Below are 17,884 nucleotides of genomic sequence, written 5' to 3'. Positions count from 1 at the left end.
TATATATATAATAAGTTAACACTATTTTTCAGGTCATTTTGACAAACTGCTTAGACTCCTGAGCCAAAAAGTAAAAGTTGGTCATAAGAATTTGGCTTTTTGTTCTTGCGACATGGTATTATTACCATGTAAATAAACAAATAAGCAAAAATTAAAGTTAATGATGTTCTGGTCGTGTTTATAAAGATTTATTGTCAATAATTGTTGTGACAGGCCTGCATTAAACCACACACGGTGTTACCGTGGAAGCATAACCAGCTTTATAACTTAAAATGAAATTATTATGTTCGGTAAGCACCATCAGACAGAAGCATAATGCTGCTGGAAGGAGGTCACAGACCACCCAGGGGGAGGAGGCGATCATACAAGGCAGTCTGGTGACATGGCAACTTGTCTTAAGCCCAAGCATCACTATACCACCTACAGTGGATTATCATGTACGGCTGCACACGGCTAAATGACACTAAACAATACCCGTGGATGATCCATCATAGCTTCCTTTCATTAGAAGAATCCAGCCTCCGTGTCAGTGTTAGGCTTCAGATTTGACATCTAAGAGGTTTTTTCTTATGGAAATAATAAGGAATGCTTTGAGTCTTAATCTACAAATTTGCCAGAATGAATAAATTCTGCAACTACCAGCAGCTTTCATTTTGTTTGAGCTGCCTACAGTTCCGTTCTTTTATGAATTAGATAGCTGCCGTTTTTCTGCTGTGTCATCATCCTGCTTGGAACTGGTCATGTGGTGTTTTAGTACTTAATCTTATTTGTTCTGAGCAGAAGGTCTGAGGCAGGTTTTCAGCTGAGTTTAGAGGTCTTCTAATGAAATACGTTTCTTTTACTGTCTTCCCTGCCACTGACCTCGCTGTGCTGCTTTCTAGTTTCTCAGCTGATGCCAATGTTGGGCTCTTCCAAGCGGCAGAAGCCCACTTTTTGGCAGCAGTTCATGTGAGGTAGCCCCCCTCCCCTCCTCCCAGCTGCTCTTCCTCTCCCCGCCAGGCTCAGCTCGAGCTATCCTGCCTCCATGAGACATCTCCAGTGAGGCTTGCAAGATCAGCTGCCGTGCGAGCCCAGCTGAGGCTTGCGGGCGCTCACGTTGCTAGATTTCATTTGTGAGTAAACATTTGAGTCCGCGCGCTCATGCATGCAGGCGCAGAGAAATGCTGGTGCACATGAATAAACAGAGTGTAAACACACAGGCAGCTTTCCTGCATGCACTGCTTCTCTTACCTGTCTCTTACCTCCCTCCCTCTTTCTTTCTCCCACCTTCACTTGGCCTGCCCACTTCCTGGCACCCCTGTGCATTGCTCCCGCCAACCTGCTGCTAAAGCATGTAACCTACACTGTGAGCCCCCCACCCCTCGTGCTCTGCAGCCGTGGGCCCTGACGGGCCGAACTGTAATGCGTAGTGGCACAGGCTCGCCTCTCCTCCGTCCTCCACCATTGCCACAGCAGTTCTGCAGATTGCTATTTGCTGACATTGAGAATGAGATTAAAGGCAGGGGTTAGAAAAGAAGCATTCAGAGATTGAAACGCAGCGATGACAGCGCTCTCCCCGGTCATGTCGTGGAAGCAGAGGGCCACAGCGTTGTCAGACTGCTCACAGGGCCATCTAAAGCAACACAGCAGATGAACCTAGAGGAGAACGATATGAAGAGGGGCACAAATTATAACCCCTGGCTCATCAGGGGCTAGTACTGAAACTCTTTAGAGGTATAATAATCTTGTTAACCACTTGCTGGCCTATTTGTCTTTAATTAGATGTGAAGAACTGATTTGTACTTTCATTAAGTCCGTTTTCTTATACGCTTGTCAAAAAAATGGAAGCGTTATGGGTGTCTTGTCCACCCATAAAGTTTCTCTTGTCCCATCCATGACTTCTGATCTGGTCAAGATATTTTAACCAAATTTGTACACACACATTCATCATGACTAGATGAAGTGTCATACACACTTCCATATGTGAATAATGTAGAAAAACATCTATAAAAAAGACTTCATTGTTGTTGTGGTTTCTAAGGCACAAAGTGGTTATGAGCATGAGTGAAACACACTAGCTATGTTTACATGTGCAACATTTTTTGACCGGATTGAAATGTTTTCAGATTAAGTAATTCAAATGTATTGTTTACATGGGCACAATCTGTTCATGACGAGTGTTTACATGCAGCAGGTTTTGTTCTGAACAGCAGTACTGACATGCGCAGAGTGGTAAACTCTCCTTAAAAAAACCACCGAAGAAGAAGTTCTACTTCCGGGATGAACGTAAACAAATCTGAGCACCCAAAATGGACCCGCGACAGGTTTTAATGACGGTGGAGACGTTACTGCACGTCAAAGTCACTAATCCTTTTATTTATATTTGCCTTTCTCACATCTAATCTTTTAGGTAATTAAGCATAAAAATGGTTGTATAAATGCCTCTAAATGTGTGAGTCAGGTGACTAAACCATGTTTTTGTAGAACTAATAATTCAGTGCAGGCAACTGAACGAGTTCCTGACTTTTACAGACATCAGCAGAGCTGCTGTCATATTATTGCTGACAGCCCATAGTTTGACGTGTCCATTAGCCTGTTGAGCAGGTAACAGATCCAGATGTATTTCCAAGTTTAAACACTCACACTTAAAGCTGAATCCACCTGATGCATGTTAGTGCAGCTCTGAACAAGACCGGTAAAAACACCGGGCATAATGCAGATAAGGCTTAAATAATAACTGAGTAAAACATCTACTTGGAACCACATTCCTATTTTTCTAAACACACCTATCAGATGTTTTAATCCAAGCAAGTTCAGTTAAAATCCCAGAATGGATTTTGTGCTTCTTTTATAAGTTTTGCATACAAGCTGCAGTTGCTGGCTTTGCCTTTGGGGTTTGCAAGGGTTGCACCAGCAGGATTGTATTCTTTAGTAACAGAGTGAAAAGTTTGGTCTTCCACAAAAAAAAAAAAAAAAAAAAAAAAAAAAGTTCCTTGCGATTCTTCTATACATGCAGGATCTTTGATTTGAGACGATGTAAGATCAAATTGAGCTGCAAGTGTGCTCCCTCTCTGCCTTTCATGGCGCTTCAGTATCCCGGCATGAAAAAACAAAGAAGGCAAAGACTGAGGAAAATCTGAAGCGTTCTGCCACTCAACATCCCCCAATCCCAAACAACGTCGTTTCACTGCCACTACAAATACATTAGAAATCAATTATTTATGGAACAGAGTCAGGGCCTCTTTAATCTTTTCCTTTTATCCAATTAAATTGTCTAACCATTTTTAGTCTCTGTAGCTCACAGGGAATCTGCTTCTTTTCTATAAAAAAGGAGAGCAAAGAAGAAAAGATTCTTCTCTTCAGTCCTCCTTTTTACTTTCGATGTAACAGAGAAGAGACACTTCTGAGGCTTGAAGAATGAAAGCAAAGAAAGTGAGTAAAGTGTAAATGAACCTCCCCCCCCCCCCTACACCCCCACACCGTCACCACCGCATTGGTTCAACAGGAACTATTTGAAGTTTTTATATCAAGACTCTGGTTCCACTCCCTGCGCAAAGGGGGACACAGGGGAGCGGTGAGGCTTTTAATGATTCCTTTATGCCTGGCTGAAATAGTTCGAAAGTATTTGGGATCATCTCCATGGGGGTAAATACACTGTTGCTTCTGTTGCTGTCCTGTTTTATTCAACAAGTCAATTGAAGTGGTCTCAAAGTTGAGAATGCTTATTTCCAGCGCAGACGTGTGAAATAATTGATGTGAAGAATGGTAAAACACCCTTCACTCCTCTCTGTCATCATGCAGCAGGGCTTTAAGAAACAACACTGAAAAGATTTGCCTTTTCTTTTTTACTTTGTGAAGTAATGTTCAGAGCGCCCTCTGAAAGACTTTACAGGAGCAAAACCAGATGCGTTAAATGGAAGAACCACGTTTAACCATTTCAGCTCAAATGGGATAACTGGAGCCTGAAAACATGAGATGATGTTCCAAAGTGAGCTCAAGCCTCAACACTCAGCAGCAGCAACAATATAGACAGAAGACGTCTTTTTAGTACAAGACGAAACGTTTCAGCAAAGAAGAATCTGTCCGGAGGACCTGACTCAACCTTGATAGAAAAGGTCAACAAAATCCTTCAGCATTTTGTTTTTGTTTTGGTAAATATTCTTTGCAGAGTTTGAAGCCTCACGAGTAGATCTTGCCATCAGTCCAGCAGCTCCAAACTCAGTGAAACTGGCCCTTCTTACTATCATGGCTGTGGGATCGCTGCTTAGACCAAAAGATGAGATACTGAAAAGATTGATTTAGTGAATTGTTAATTGGCGAAAAAATTATACTGTGTATAATGATAAATGTAATGCCAACTAAATAAAAACATGTAATGCAAATAAAAGAGCATAAATATTTACCCCTTTAAAGTGACTGTTGTAATTCAACTCTGTGCGTACAACAGTTCCTTTGCAGACAGCATCAGATTATGTAAGGATTTCCTCATGACCAGGACAAACACAGTTCTCTGGTCTGATGAGACAAAGGTTGAACTCTTTGGTGTGAATGCGAAGCGTCATGTTTGGAGGAAACCAGGCACCGCTCATCACCAGAACAATACCACCCCTACAGTGAAGCATGGTGGTGGCAGCATCGTGATATGGGGATGTTTTTCATCAGCAGGAACTGGCAGACTAGTCAGGACAGAGGGAAAGAAGGATGCAGCAATGTAGAGACATTCTGGATGAAAACCTGCTCCAGAGAGCTCTGGACCTCAGACAGCAGGACAGTGACCCAAAGCACATGGACAAAATCTCAAAGGAGGGACTTCAGGACTGCTCTGTGAAGGTCCTAAAGGGGCCAAGCCAGAGTCCAGACTTTAATCATATTGACTATCTCTGGAGATATCTGAAAATGGTTGCACAGACATCTCCCATCCAACCTGATAGAGTTTAAGAAAATACTGCAAAGAAGAATGGGACAAACTGTCTAAAGATTGGTGTGCTCAGCTGAAGCATCATATTCAAGACTGGAGGCTGTGACTGCTGCCAAAAGTAGATCAACAAAGTATTAAGCAAAAGCTGTGAATACTTATATAATTTTTTATTTCTTGATAAATTTGCAATAATCTCAAATCTTTTTTTTTCACATTGTCATAATGGGGTGTGTGGAGAATTCTGAGGAAAGAGATTAATTTAATACAATTTGGAATAAGGCTGTAACAACAAAACGTGGAAAAAGTGAAGCGCTCTGAATACTTTCTGATGCACTGTTTATGTATGTATATAAACGTGGGGGGGGGGGGGTAAACTGACAACCCCAATCATTTTCAGGAAACTAAGCATTATAGTTTTTATATTGCCTAAAAGTATAGTTTCCTCCAATGATTGGAGTGTCCTGTGGGGTGGCTGAAGATTAATTTATAGTGGCCAAAACCACCATTGGCCCCCCCTTGGCTCTGCCATGGTGGCAAGTGGTGAATAATTTCTCCCTCCACCACCAGGATCTGTTACTTTGTGCTGGCTCAGCCAACCAAAACATAAAAATAAAAGAAAAACCTCTCTTCCTATACACAATATAACTACTACCCATATTAATTATCCCCATATTATCCCTCTATTGATTACGGTGACATTATTTACATGAACGCTCCTACAAGAACCCTGCAGATGTTGGATGCTGTCTATCATGGTGCACTAAGATTCATAACTGGCTGTAACTACTGTACCCACCACTGCACCCTGTATTCACTGGTTAACTGGTCACCATTAACTTCACAGACTCTCTCACTGGTACATTTTCATCTTTAAATCACTTCTTAGTCTGCTGCCTTCATACATCTCCTCCTACATGTCTCTGCGTGAGTGCAGCTACAGCGTGCGCTCTCAGGACATTATTACCTGCAGTGTTCCCTCAGTGAGGACTGAACTAGGCAAAAGGGCCTTCTCCTACTCTGCTCCTGTTTCCTGGAATATCTTGCAAAAAGATCTGAAGCTCTCGACCTTGACCTCTCTAAGTGGCTTTAAGAATCTGCTGGACTCCTGGCAGGGACCAATGCAGACATGTTCCTGTTTTTAGTTTTCTACATTCGCCTTAGAATCTAGCTGGTTTTTTTTTTTTGTTACCTTTTTCTTTTAGCCATCCTATTTGTAAAAAAAAAAAAAAAAAAAAAACGGCAGTATGACTTTTTATAATTGTTTATTGTTGTTGCTGTTGTCCATTGTTGTCATCTTTCTTTGTTGAAATCAGGTCTCTCTTGTAAATGAGTCCTCGAGACTCAATGGGATTTACCTGTCTAAATAAAGGTTGGATGAAAATGAAGTTTTACTGCGTTAGCTGTTCAGTTCCAGTCCAGAAATGACTCATTTTGTAACCTACAAACATTCACCATTCAAATGGCTCAGTGAGTGAAGTGGGACATGGGCGTACCGCTCGATTAGAAATGGTTTCAAAAGACTTTTGCAACTTTTGTAAATCTACATTTCTCCTCCTTCATTTACCCCTGACTGCTTGGACCATTGTCTTAGTTCTGAGCGTTGTTCAGTTTTAACAAGTGCTGCAAACCAACACTTCTTGTGCTGGCCAAGACAAACCACCAGCTGCAGTCGTGTCACACAGGAGATGTTCACAGGTCTTGGCCTTATCGAGTTAAGACATTCATAATCCTTTAGTTTCACTCATTAAAGCTGTAGGTGAACGTATTTATGTATCTGAATCTTTGTATATAATCTTGACCCTATGTGGAGAAAAGAAAATCAATTCTTGTTTTGAAAAGTGTTTGGACTTGTACCCCACCTCTTGTACAATGCCCACTGGAAATATTCACCAGTTCCACCTCAATATGAAAAGAAAAGAAAGGTAAAACATGGATTATGTTGTACAATCATTCCCCCCATCCCTCCAAAAATGGCAGTCTTGCTCATGATGAGTGTCTGTATACCTTAGACCAGAGCTGCATTAGTTGTATCAACATTTATTAAGATGAAGATTAAACGTGCAGAAATCATTCCTCACCCCACACACACACACACACAATCAGCTGGAAGGCCGGCTGCAGATCAGCTGTGTTTTCTGATGTGAGCTCGCGTGTGGGCCGTGCACAGCGTGGTATGACAGGTCTGTGTACAGCAGAACACTTTACGTTCCACGTCTCCATGTTTGTACGTCTGTCTAACATAAAGTTTTTTTACTCGCTGTGATGTGTGTGTGTGTGTGTGTGTGTGTAAAACTGCGCGCGCCGTATCCACAGAGGTGCACAAATAGCTCCTCGGGGTCCTCACGATCACAGCCTGCCAAAAGAAAAAGGATTTCCGAGAGGTTTCCTGCTCGTTATTTAAAGTGGGAGCCCTGTGGGACATGTTTGGCATTCTCATGCGCTCACTGAAGATGGCCTGTGATCCGGAGCCACTAACAGGCTTGACGGGCTTCGTCTCTCTCCGACTCTCTCTCCTTTCTCTTTCCCTCTGGCTCTCTGAAGTGATTACCCTGCTTGTGATTCCACTGACACCCACATGTCCCCCGGAGACACGCCGTCACCGGTTTGTTTAATCTGCCTCCCTGTACAGTAGGTAACGCAGCTGTAATTGAGGTGTGGATGGAGCTGCGGGAGCAGATGAAACCGATCGGAGGCTTTATGAAAACTTGTTGGCGCTCTGTTTCTCCTGGGATGCTCCCAGATTAACGTACAAAAGCAGCAGTGATAAGAATTGTTACAAGTTCAGCGTCAGTTCTTTGTCTTGTAATATTTTCCCCCCAGCCGTCAGTGAATGATGAGTCTTTTAATGTCAAGTCAGTATTTGAACATTCTAATAATGTTTTCAGAAATGTTGCCAGGAAAGTTATGGATCCATTTCAGATAATGACTTCTCAGAGATTAGAAATTAACCAAGCAGTCGAGCAGATGCTCAGTCGTGTTGACACGTGACGACCAGAAGTTACGCTGATACCTGAGACAGATTCCGCTTTATACTTTGTTTGAATGTTTGGTATGAAAACAGCGAGTTGAAGTGTGAAAATGCGAGCATCAGATCCTCTATCTGTTAGTGTCTCGCCTCTGTAACACGCCTGAACCGCTCCGTTCACAACATACAGGGTGTCAATCAGCGCTTCAAATCAGCCTTTAGATGTTGCAAAAACGGAAGCAAAAGCGATCCATAGAACGGAATTAATTAAATATACTGGATCAAGCTTCTTTGAAGAGATGGCATCTGTCCTCAGATGTGTAAAAAATAAAACTGATATCGTTTCAGACCCTATTATTGTGAGATAGCAGTAATTAAATTGACAGAGTTATTAATTGGGTTGAAGATAACTTGCACTGAGTCGAGGACATCTTAAACTCAATTAAAGATATCTCCAACTCAATTAAAGATATCCAAATGCCATGTCCTGTCGTACGCAATCAGGCTTTTAGTGGAGCAATAATATCAGTTCACTTGTGGCCCTTTTTAAATATTTTACAAAGACTTCCTTGTTCTTCTAAAGTTTTCTTTTTATCATTTAAAGCCCGACTTTTTGAACAGATGTCACTCTTTAGTGGGGTGTATGGTTTCTTTAATGTGGCATAATTATAGTATTTAATCCTTCCTTATCCAGTGTGTTTGAAATAGAAATCAAGATGAAGAGCTTCTGTCATGCATTTAAAGGGACAGTGCCAAGTTTTTGTATGAAGTAGGATGAGCTGATCCTCAGATCTGCTGCTTTAGACCTTTGAAGGTTTTAAACGACTTCAACTCTTCTAAGCAGCGCTAAAGTGCATCTATCAGCCACCAACAACTAAACTTTATTTATATTTAGTGTAGTTGTTGCTCCTTTCCATGTTTAAAAATGAAAATCACTAAGCAGTTTGGTAATAATTTGCAGGGTAAACGGATTAAATAAACTTTTTTTATTTTACTGATCTAAATTAATCTTTAGTTTAATTGGTTTTGTAGATTTAGTAACAAAAACAAGCGTGTTAAACATTTTCAGTAGAATTGGAAGGCTTGGGATAATTTTCAGACGTTTATTAAATATCACAACTGGGACCGTTTCAAGGTTACAGCAACATATTAAGATCATGCAAAGGAAAATAAATGAAAATGAAACTTCTTGAACACTAAAATTTTTACATTCAAGTTGATTGTAATAAAGTGAAAATACTACGAAAAAAGTCAAAATGTTGAAAAGAAGCTGAAAATGGAAACTATAATAAAGTTTATTCGTCTAGAGCACGGGTGTCCAAAGTGCGGTCCCATGGACATTTGTCGCCCTTAAAGTGATTTTGTGCGGCCCACGACTGTAATTTAAGAATGGTATCATTTTGAGGTTGATGCAGACGTAAACCTTCTGCCAAGTTATTGGTCTTACTTTTTTAATTCTCATGTTCATGTTTTATGACTCATGTTCATGCTGCTGTTGTTCTGCGTACTGTTTTTGTACTGTTAGTGCTTAGAGTATTCTTCGTTTAGCGTATTTCTTAGTTCATATCTTAGATCTTATTACTGTTTTTATTTTACAATTTGTACTTTGTTGGGTGTAAGTGGGACCCTGTGTACACAATTTTGTTCCACCACGTGTACCACATGTGGTGCGAATGACAATGAAGAAAACCTTGACCGTGGTAATTGATCCTGTTTTGTTTTTTCTTTCTATTTACTTGTACAAAACACCACAAACATTTACTGACTTCTACCAAAAAAGTCGACATTTGGATAATCATTTATAAAACCAAGCAAAATACAGCAAGTGTTTAGAACAAAAAATAATTAAAGTTGATTTAGTAACTGATATTAGGGAAATTGGACTTTTTCAAAGGAATATAAAGTGGTTTAATTTACATATAATTTATTTAATCAACTTTATTATAGTGGCCCTTTGAACTTTCTATGAATCTGTTTAGTGACTGTTTGATGTTTCAGAACTTCAGTCAATGTGTTCTGGTCCAACCCTCTTTTAGTGACTGTTTTTAAAGAACAGCTACTCGTATTACGGTTTTGTTTCTGAGAAAAGACTAAAATGAACTTTCCAAGCACAAGAAAATGAAAAACAATAAACTCAACAAATCAAATGTAACCCTTTTCTTTAAAAGAAAAGAAAAGATGAGGTTAATGTTTCTGAGGCTTTTAGTGTGTTGGGTCTACAACAACGTAGAACTCCTTCTCCATCAAAATTAGTCGACTTTGGCCCTTTCTCTAAAATACTGTTCACATTATTGTTGAGGACATTATTGTCCATGGGAGTTTAAGAGTGGGGGTAAATACGCTTCTATTTCTTGTTGCCTGCAAGTCATTTCATCTCGACAGTTTTGTCCCACGTGACCTGGAGCTACTATCCACACTCAGTTTTATCTCAGTAACTGTAACGTTGAGTTTTAGCCATTTTTGTGTTTGCTAAAGTTGATTAGCTGTGGCAGCCATCTTGAATCAGGTTGATTCAGATTTCATTTCCTGAAAGTTTCATTCATATCTGCTCAGAGATTTTTTGTTAAAAGACACAAACACATGGACAACTACGTGATGACATGATGACATCAAGTGATAAGCAGCATTGATGCAAATACCTACAGCAGCCATAAACTGTGTGCAACGACTGAGTGTTTACTTCAGATTAGGTCTAATTAAAGAGAAGTTGTTCTAGCACAGACTTAATAACGTGTCTGGAGCTATACACAAACTATAAATAGCTTCTAATAATTCAGAGCTTTTTTTGAGCTCCAGTTGTTTTGATTAGATTTTTAAAATAACAATCACTGTACATGTTTGAGACTTTTGTTTTGAAAAATTAAAAAATGTTCTGTAAATTCCTCCTGAGATATTTTTGACATCGCATTGAGCACTTCTTTATGATTGAACTGAAGCAATGCCATATTCTCGATAATAAACAAGATCAGCTGATTTGTTTACAGTATTTTCAGAAATGGAAGGTGATTGCTGCTTCATAGAAAAACAACTTCTGACTTGAAATTGTTTTTTGGATGCAGAATAAATCTGTGTTCAGCTTCTCCTCTTCTTTCACCCCCCAGGACGCTGTGCCAGCTGTGGGGAGAATGTGGTAGGTGAAGGCACCGGCTGCACGGCCATGGACCAGGTCTTCCATGTCAGCTGCTTCATCTGCATGACCTGCGGCACCAAGCTGCGTGGCAAGCCCTTCTACGCCATGGAGAAGAAGGCGTACTGCGAGCCTTGCTATATCGTAAGCTACCTCTGCCCTTTCTATCGCCCTTACTGAGACTCTCTCTGCTCCATCATACAGATGTGTTCTCAGTTTTTATATGACCCTCGAACGCAGCCGTATTATGGTATCATCTTTATACGTATGTGCGCAAACTTTCCTTTTCCTGCCCATAACTTCTGATCCATTCAAGGTAGTTTAATGAAATATGATATGCATCGTCATTAGAGGGAGTATCACGTTCATTTTTCATCACCACAGCTCCAAGGTCAAAGTCATATATCGAGGTCAAAGTTAAAGCCATGCTTCACCACTACAACTTCTCAACTGCTCAAGATTACTTAATGAAACTTGATTTGAATTTGTACCATTACTACATGGCATGTCACACCATCTTTTCATCACCACAGCTCCAAGGTCAAGGCCACAAATCAAAGTCTTAGGTTATACATAGTATTTGCTTGTTTGGACCATTGCTATAGATTGCTCTATTGTTGTATAATAGATTGTTGATGGGTGCATAATGTGCCGTACATGACACATTTGTTTAGATCTTGGTGAACTATCAGATACATGTTTAAACTACAACCCATATGATGAAACTACCATAGTCTCATAACTGTTTTATTACTCCATTGTTCAAGCTCAATGTTCAGTCAGGTCATCAGGACAGTTTCTTTTTTATTTATTTATTTTTTTTTTCCTGAGACATTTCTTCCTTTGAATGAAAGATGAAACATCTCAGCAAAAAAAAAAAGAAAGAAAAGAAACTGTCCAGATGATGTGACTGAAAATTGTTGTTTTATTACGCTTTTCAAAGCCACCAGGTTTAAATAGTGTTGGGTGTTTGACTTCATTCTATCCTTGATTTGTCTTGTTTCTACTTTTACCTAACACATTATCAGAGAATGAGACTATTGCTGCTTTGCGATTGGTAAATGCAGCTCCACTCTGCTCTCCTCTTCTCGGTTCTCCTCAAGTGTAGGTGATTTGCAACTATAGAGGCGGCTGACCTGTTTCCCTGCTCTGTGGGTGGGATCATCAATATAAAGTAGGCAGGATCGTAACAGGTTGTTGTGTTCGAGACACTCCGCCTGTTGTGGTTCTTAATCATCCTACAATTGCATTTGAATTTTGTTAGCTTATCTCGGCACAGCTTATTAGTTCGGTGTAGCCATGCTGCGCCATCAGCTCCGATATCTCTGTAAATTTGCTCATTTCTTGTTGCGCCATCTGTCAACACGATGAGGAAGTGGAGGTTCAGGTGTAGTTTGCAGTTTGCTGGGCGGATCATCCAATGACGTAGCTCCACTGGCCAATCAACAGCTGCTGTCTGCTTACGTCAACATCTTCCCCTCAGAGGAGCCCGCTTGGAACCTCAAACAAGGTGGTCCCTATAAATCGGGCTGAGTGAGGGTGGGGACCAGTAGTGGGCAGGCCCTTAACTGGTGCCATGTCGTGCAGAACCGATTAGAGCTGAGACAGTGGCAAAGCGTAATATAAGCTCATACCATCCATCCATTCACCCATTCACCCATCCATCCATCCATCTATCCATCCATTTTTTCCTACTTATCTATAGTCATGTCATGCAGTAAACACGTTTAAAGATCCCTCTTCTCAGAAACACTCTCCATGTTCTCCTAGGGGATTTTAAGATGTTTCCATGCCAGAGAGGATGTATAATCCCTTTATCAAGTTCTGGGTCTATATTGAGGTGTCTTCCCAGTGGGAAGCACCTGGAGGCATCATAATCAAATGTTCATACTGCCTCGGATGACTTCTTCATATACTGAGAAGCAGTGACTGCTTTGAGCCAGAGGATGGAACTCTTCAACTTATCTCTAAAGGGCCCTGCATATTCCAAACAAAGCTGCAAAGTCAGCTCTTACTGACATAGTTGCGTGACGATAATCGCTTAATTTTGTTCTCGTAGTACATTCTTGACACGAAGCCTGGGCCAAACTTTTTCTCACAGGCATATGCTCAAAGTATTATGTGATTGATCAGAAGTTTGTGGGCATGTTTGTCAACATGAAAAAGCACTTGGACATTCAGCTGTACGACTCTTCAAACACATTAATTAGTCAAATGGCCAAAAACTCTTGGATGGAGATCATGGAGGGGGGCGGTCTGCTGAAAATTGTGGCACTTTCTTCATGATAGATTTGTGGACAAACAGTGGATACAGGGGCAGAGTGGTGACCCTAGTGGGTAGAAACCCACACCATGATGTATACTGCAGCAGGAGGGATTTCCCAGGGGCTCTGCGCCATGTGTCTCATGGACTGTGAGATGTGTGTGCAAAAACAAACGTCTCATCACCACGTGACCGTGAGATGGCTGTTCAGCTTTGGATGGAGTATACAGAGCCCTTAGGGCAAAGCCCCACCACCCTATGAAGGAAGTCCATTTCAGCCACTTGTATCCCAGGTCACGTTTGTGCAGTCATGAAAAAAGTCTGATCCCAGCCTCTCAGCTGTGAACCATTTCAGTGCACGCAGAAGACCATGGCTTGAAGAAACAAAGATAACCACATCTGCAAAAAGCAGAAATGGGACCTTGAGGTACCCAAACCTGACACCCTAATCTCCATGGCTGTTTCTTGATATCTTGTCCATGAACGCAACATGCTCTTCAGCACACTACACTAAATGCCCTGGGAACATGGTCACAAGTATTTTACAGAAAACCACAAAACCCACGTTGACTAAAGAAACTCCTCTGTCCTGAGTAACTGCACGTGAAGGTGAAGCTCTCGGTCCACCTTTTCACAACGCAGACGAAAGACAATGTTCCCCCTGAATCAGAGATTTGACAATCAACCTATTTTCTCATTTTAGAACACCTCAGACTGACATAAAAAGAAATGATAGGCCACATTGCAGTTTAGCTGCAGAAAATCTGCACTGATTTCTGTTTTAGGCACAGTTTCATCAAAGGTTGTGTGTTAAAACTAGTTGAAGTCGTGTTTGAACCATCAGTTCTTGTTTTGCCATGTCAGATTTGTTTTTTTTATGTTTCAGAACATTTAGATCTTTTCATTTGTTCCCTCTGGTCAATACGATCAATTCACTTATATTTCAGCATTTTCACATTTCTCTTCCTTGCTGAATTAGATGATAATTATATGTTCAACGTTATTTATTCACACATCACTTAGAAGACGGCTACATTATTATCTGCAGTTACAGCCGATTAGCCAACAGGTATGGTTTAAGTTATGACAGAACAATACAGGGTGTAACTGTATTACATCAATAAGACAGAAGATTTTGTGTTTTTTTATATATATATAAGTTAAGTCAGGTCCTCTTCTATGAAGAATCCATCCATATGACCTGACTTAGCTTTGTTAGATTTAGTAGAAGTGTTTCCCCCATTCGGTTTTATTGGAATTTGGTTCAGTTTGGTCATTGAGGTCATTTTAATTCATGTACCGCTCTAGTTGTTTGTTATATTTTGGTAATTGTGGGTTGGCTGAATGAGAATCAGTTTTTTGCACAACATATATGTGTGTATAAGTAGATATGTGTGAGGATCATTTTAACATTTATCTCTGCAGCCCAATGTTTGTATTAACTTAATGTTACTTTAGCTTCTAGATCAGAGCTGTCGATCTAACTTTAACTATATTTTCTTGACCTATTAGTTAACAGGTCAAGAAAAAGCCAAACTCAGTCCTAGCCAAGGGCCAGTCTTAGTGATTAGTTAATTAAATTTTGATAAATTAATCTTGGTTTTCTACATGTAATTTTTCTAATTATTCATAAAGATATATGATGTACTGCTTCAAAAACTCTATAGAATTGTGTGAATCTATACCTTAATTGATTAAATAAAAGAAATAGGCCTAGTAGTCCCAGCAGGAATGCATATCGCCCTCCACCTTTCATGTCAGAGTTTTAAACAAAAATCTTTCGTTGAGAAATTGCAGAGTAGGAAACATTTTTTGTCAAACCTTAATACTATGTGCAATGTAACACAATGCAATCTCAAACTCAAAACTGGATACCTTTTTTTTGTGTGTAAATTTGTCAGTAAGGGTCAATTTGTCCCATTTTGATTTCCTTGTTGCTCTTTGTACATCAAAATGATAGATTAATGAAAACTTTTGTGTTTTCAGCTTCAAAATGAACTCAGTTTATTGAACACTATAGGAAGCAATTGAGACTCCATCGTCACAGACTGACCAACAGCTTCTCAAAGGAAATGTTCTCAGGGGTTAACAAAAATAGTCAAAATGACCTCATCTGGCCCGCAGCCCTTTAGTTTGACACATACGAAGATTATCATGCCAAATCAAATGAACGTGGAGAGATTCACGGGGAAAGAAAATAAGAAAAAGTAATTAAGGTTTATTATGTTTGCTTTAGGTGAATGTAGGTTAAAACATTTTAATAAACAAGAAGCTCAAAAATAACTCAGAATATACAAAAAATTGTTCTGGAAAACTTGAAAACCATTATAATTGGATTACGTCCATTCCTCTGGATGTACATTCAAATACATGTGTGCAGTTTTCTTCTGCATGTCTTGCAGGAAATGGTTTGATGTGCACTCCAGCAGTGAAAGTCTTGACCCTGAGCTGCATGACGTGTAAACCCAAGGCAGGCCAACTCCTAAATCTTCTCTCTTCAGGGGCACTCACTCTGATTGTAGTTGTCTTGTCTGGAAGTTCTCCAACTCCGATCCACGCACTAAAAAGGAATGGGATAATTTAGGAACTTTATTTATGCATTTCATCAGCATAAATGTTCTTCTGGCGTTAGATCAAAAGGATGGGGGGGGGGGGGGGTCTGAATTTCTTAATGAAAGTAATTTCTTCTTTTATTCTCATCCTGAGGGTCATACGCCTCGGTGCGATTAGAGAATGAACGTGAGAGCTGAGCCTCTGAGGAGAGATGTCCCAGAGAGGAGAAGGAAAACTTCAAGTCAGTCCAGGAATCTGACGTCTAACCAGCAGTAATCAGGCGCAGAAAACGTCATTTGGAGTGTAGATTTACAAACTGTTCAGTGACTCCAACGTGCCACAAAATCAACCTTTATGTGTTTTTATTCACCTGCCGCCGAAAGATGAAAGTTAAACATTGTTTTTGCTTTTGTCCCAGTCTCCATGTGTGTGTCTGTCTGGTAGAAACATATCTCGTGAAAAATTGGATACATGTTGATAAATCACTCAAAGAATCATGATATTGGTTTGTATTGACCTAAATGTTAGGTGTGGTAGTAGCCAAGACTGATCCCCAACTCATAATTTGATCAGATTGAGCTGGATCTTTGTTTTTATTGTTTTAATAATTTTATTATTTATTTTATTTTTCTAGGTGAAATGTAAAGATTGAAGTGTGTCCTTGCCAAAACTGGCAACAAAACATCATAAAACAAACTTTAACAACAATAACTTATTTTCTTCTTCTTCTTTCGGCTTTTCCATCTTCAATGGTTGCCACAGCGAGTCATCCTCCTCCATCTCACTTAATAAAATTAACTAAGTATTACATATGAAATAAACCGTAAAATCTCTTCTTTAAAATAGATTACATCATTACATGACCGAAGAATAACTATACATGTCAGATAAAAACACTCTTAAGACAACTTTATTAACAGCCTTAAATCAAATCAACCATCAAATATCATCTTAAAATAAGGTGCATCTGTACATGAACAGAATAGATCTGTTCATTTCAGATATAACATCTAGAACCTGATGTCTGTTTCTCAAACTTTTTTAAAATGCCCTTAAATCTGTTTAATGAAATCAGCTCCTTCATTTTTAGACTAGATTAAAGTTGATTTCATGTTGACAAGGCAGAAACTGAAATTACTTTTTCTCCCTTTCTGTCCGGACTTTTAAGACCGGTCGTAGCCCTGGGAGTAAAGTGAATAGCCTTCAGTCAGTTTGCAGTTTATCTAGACAAGAAGATAGGAAGGGAGCAGACCAAGTACATCCTTCTAAATAAGTACATACTAATGATTTAATCTGGGGATGGACAAGGAGGACCATCCCACCCAGGCGAATAACACACAGTGATGTGTCACGATTTCAAGAACCAATAGAGGCAATCCAATTTAAAATGGCTGCCTAAATGGCATTAGCCAATACAAAAATGACTATAATTAATTACATTTACAGATATTCAGATCAAATGTGTCATGGTATTAGCTGAGAACCAATTCAGCACATATTTTGTGCGTAACAGTTTGACCACAAATGGCACGGTGACGTAGTTTGTAGAGCTGTTGCCTCTCAGCGAGAAGGTCGCCGGTTCAAATTCTGGCCTGAGACCTTTCTAGGTGGAGTTTACATGTTATCTCCGTGCATGCGTGGGTTTTCTCCCGGTACTCCAGTTTCCTCCCACAGACCAAAAACATACATGTTAGACTGATTAGTAACTCTAAACATTCTCTAGGTATGAATGAGAGAGTGAATGGTTGTTTGTCTCGTTTGTCTTTTTGTGGCCCTGTGATGGACTGGTGACCCGTCCAGGGTGTACCCCGCCCCTCGCACAGTGATAGCTGGACATGGGCACCATTGACCCCCGTAACCCAAAAAGGAAGAAGCGTGGATGGATGATTGTTTGGTTGTTTGGTCAGTTGCTTGGTTGGTTGATTGGTTCATTGATTGGTTGGCTGGTTGGTTGGTTGGTTGGTTGGTTGGTTGTTTGTTTGATTTGTTGGTTGATTGGTTCATTGGTTGATTGGTTTGTTTGTTGGTTGGCTCGTTTGTTGGCTGGTTTGTTTGTTGGTTGGTTTGTTTGTTGGTTGG

General features: G+C 40.1%; 1 protein-coding gene across 1 annotated transcript in view; it reads left to right on the top strand.

Annotated features, from left to right (window-relative positions):
- LOC119430816 (LIM domain containing preferred translocation partner in lipoma) overlaps positions 1–17,884 on the top strand; it is a 267,474-nt gene that overhangs the window by 208,744 nt on the left and 40,846 nt on the right. Inside the window, exon 9 of the mRNA XM_037698297.1 lies at positions 10,964–11,133. Coding sequence (XP_037554225.1) covers positions 10,964–11,133 — 170 coding nt within the window. The remainder of the gene's footprint in view (positions 1–10,963; positions 11,134–17,884) is intronic.

The sequence above is a fragment of the Nematolebias whitei genome, chromosome 3 (genome assembly GCF_014905685.2).
Source record: "Nematolebias whitei isolate Nwh7 chromosome 3, NemWhi1, whole genome shotgun sequence".
Classification (NCBI taxonomy): domain Eukaryota; kingdom Metazoa; phylum Chordata; class Actinopteri; order Cyprinodontiformes; family Rivulidae; genus Nematolebias; species Nematolebias whitei.
The sequence above is the reverse complement of the archived record's forward strand: the minus strand, read 5'-3'. Positions and strand labels throughout refer to the sequence as shown.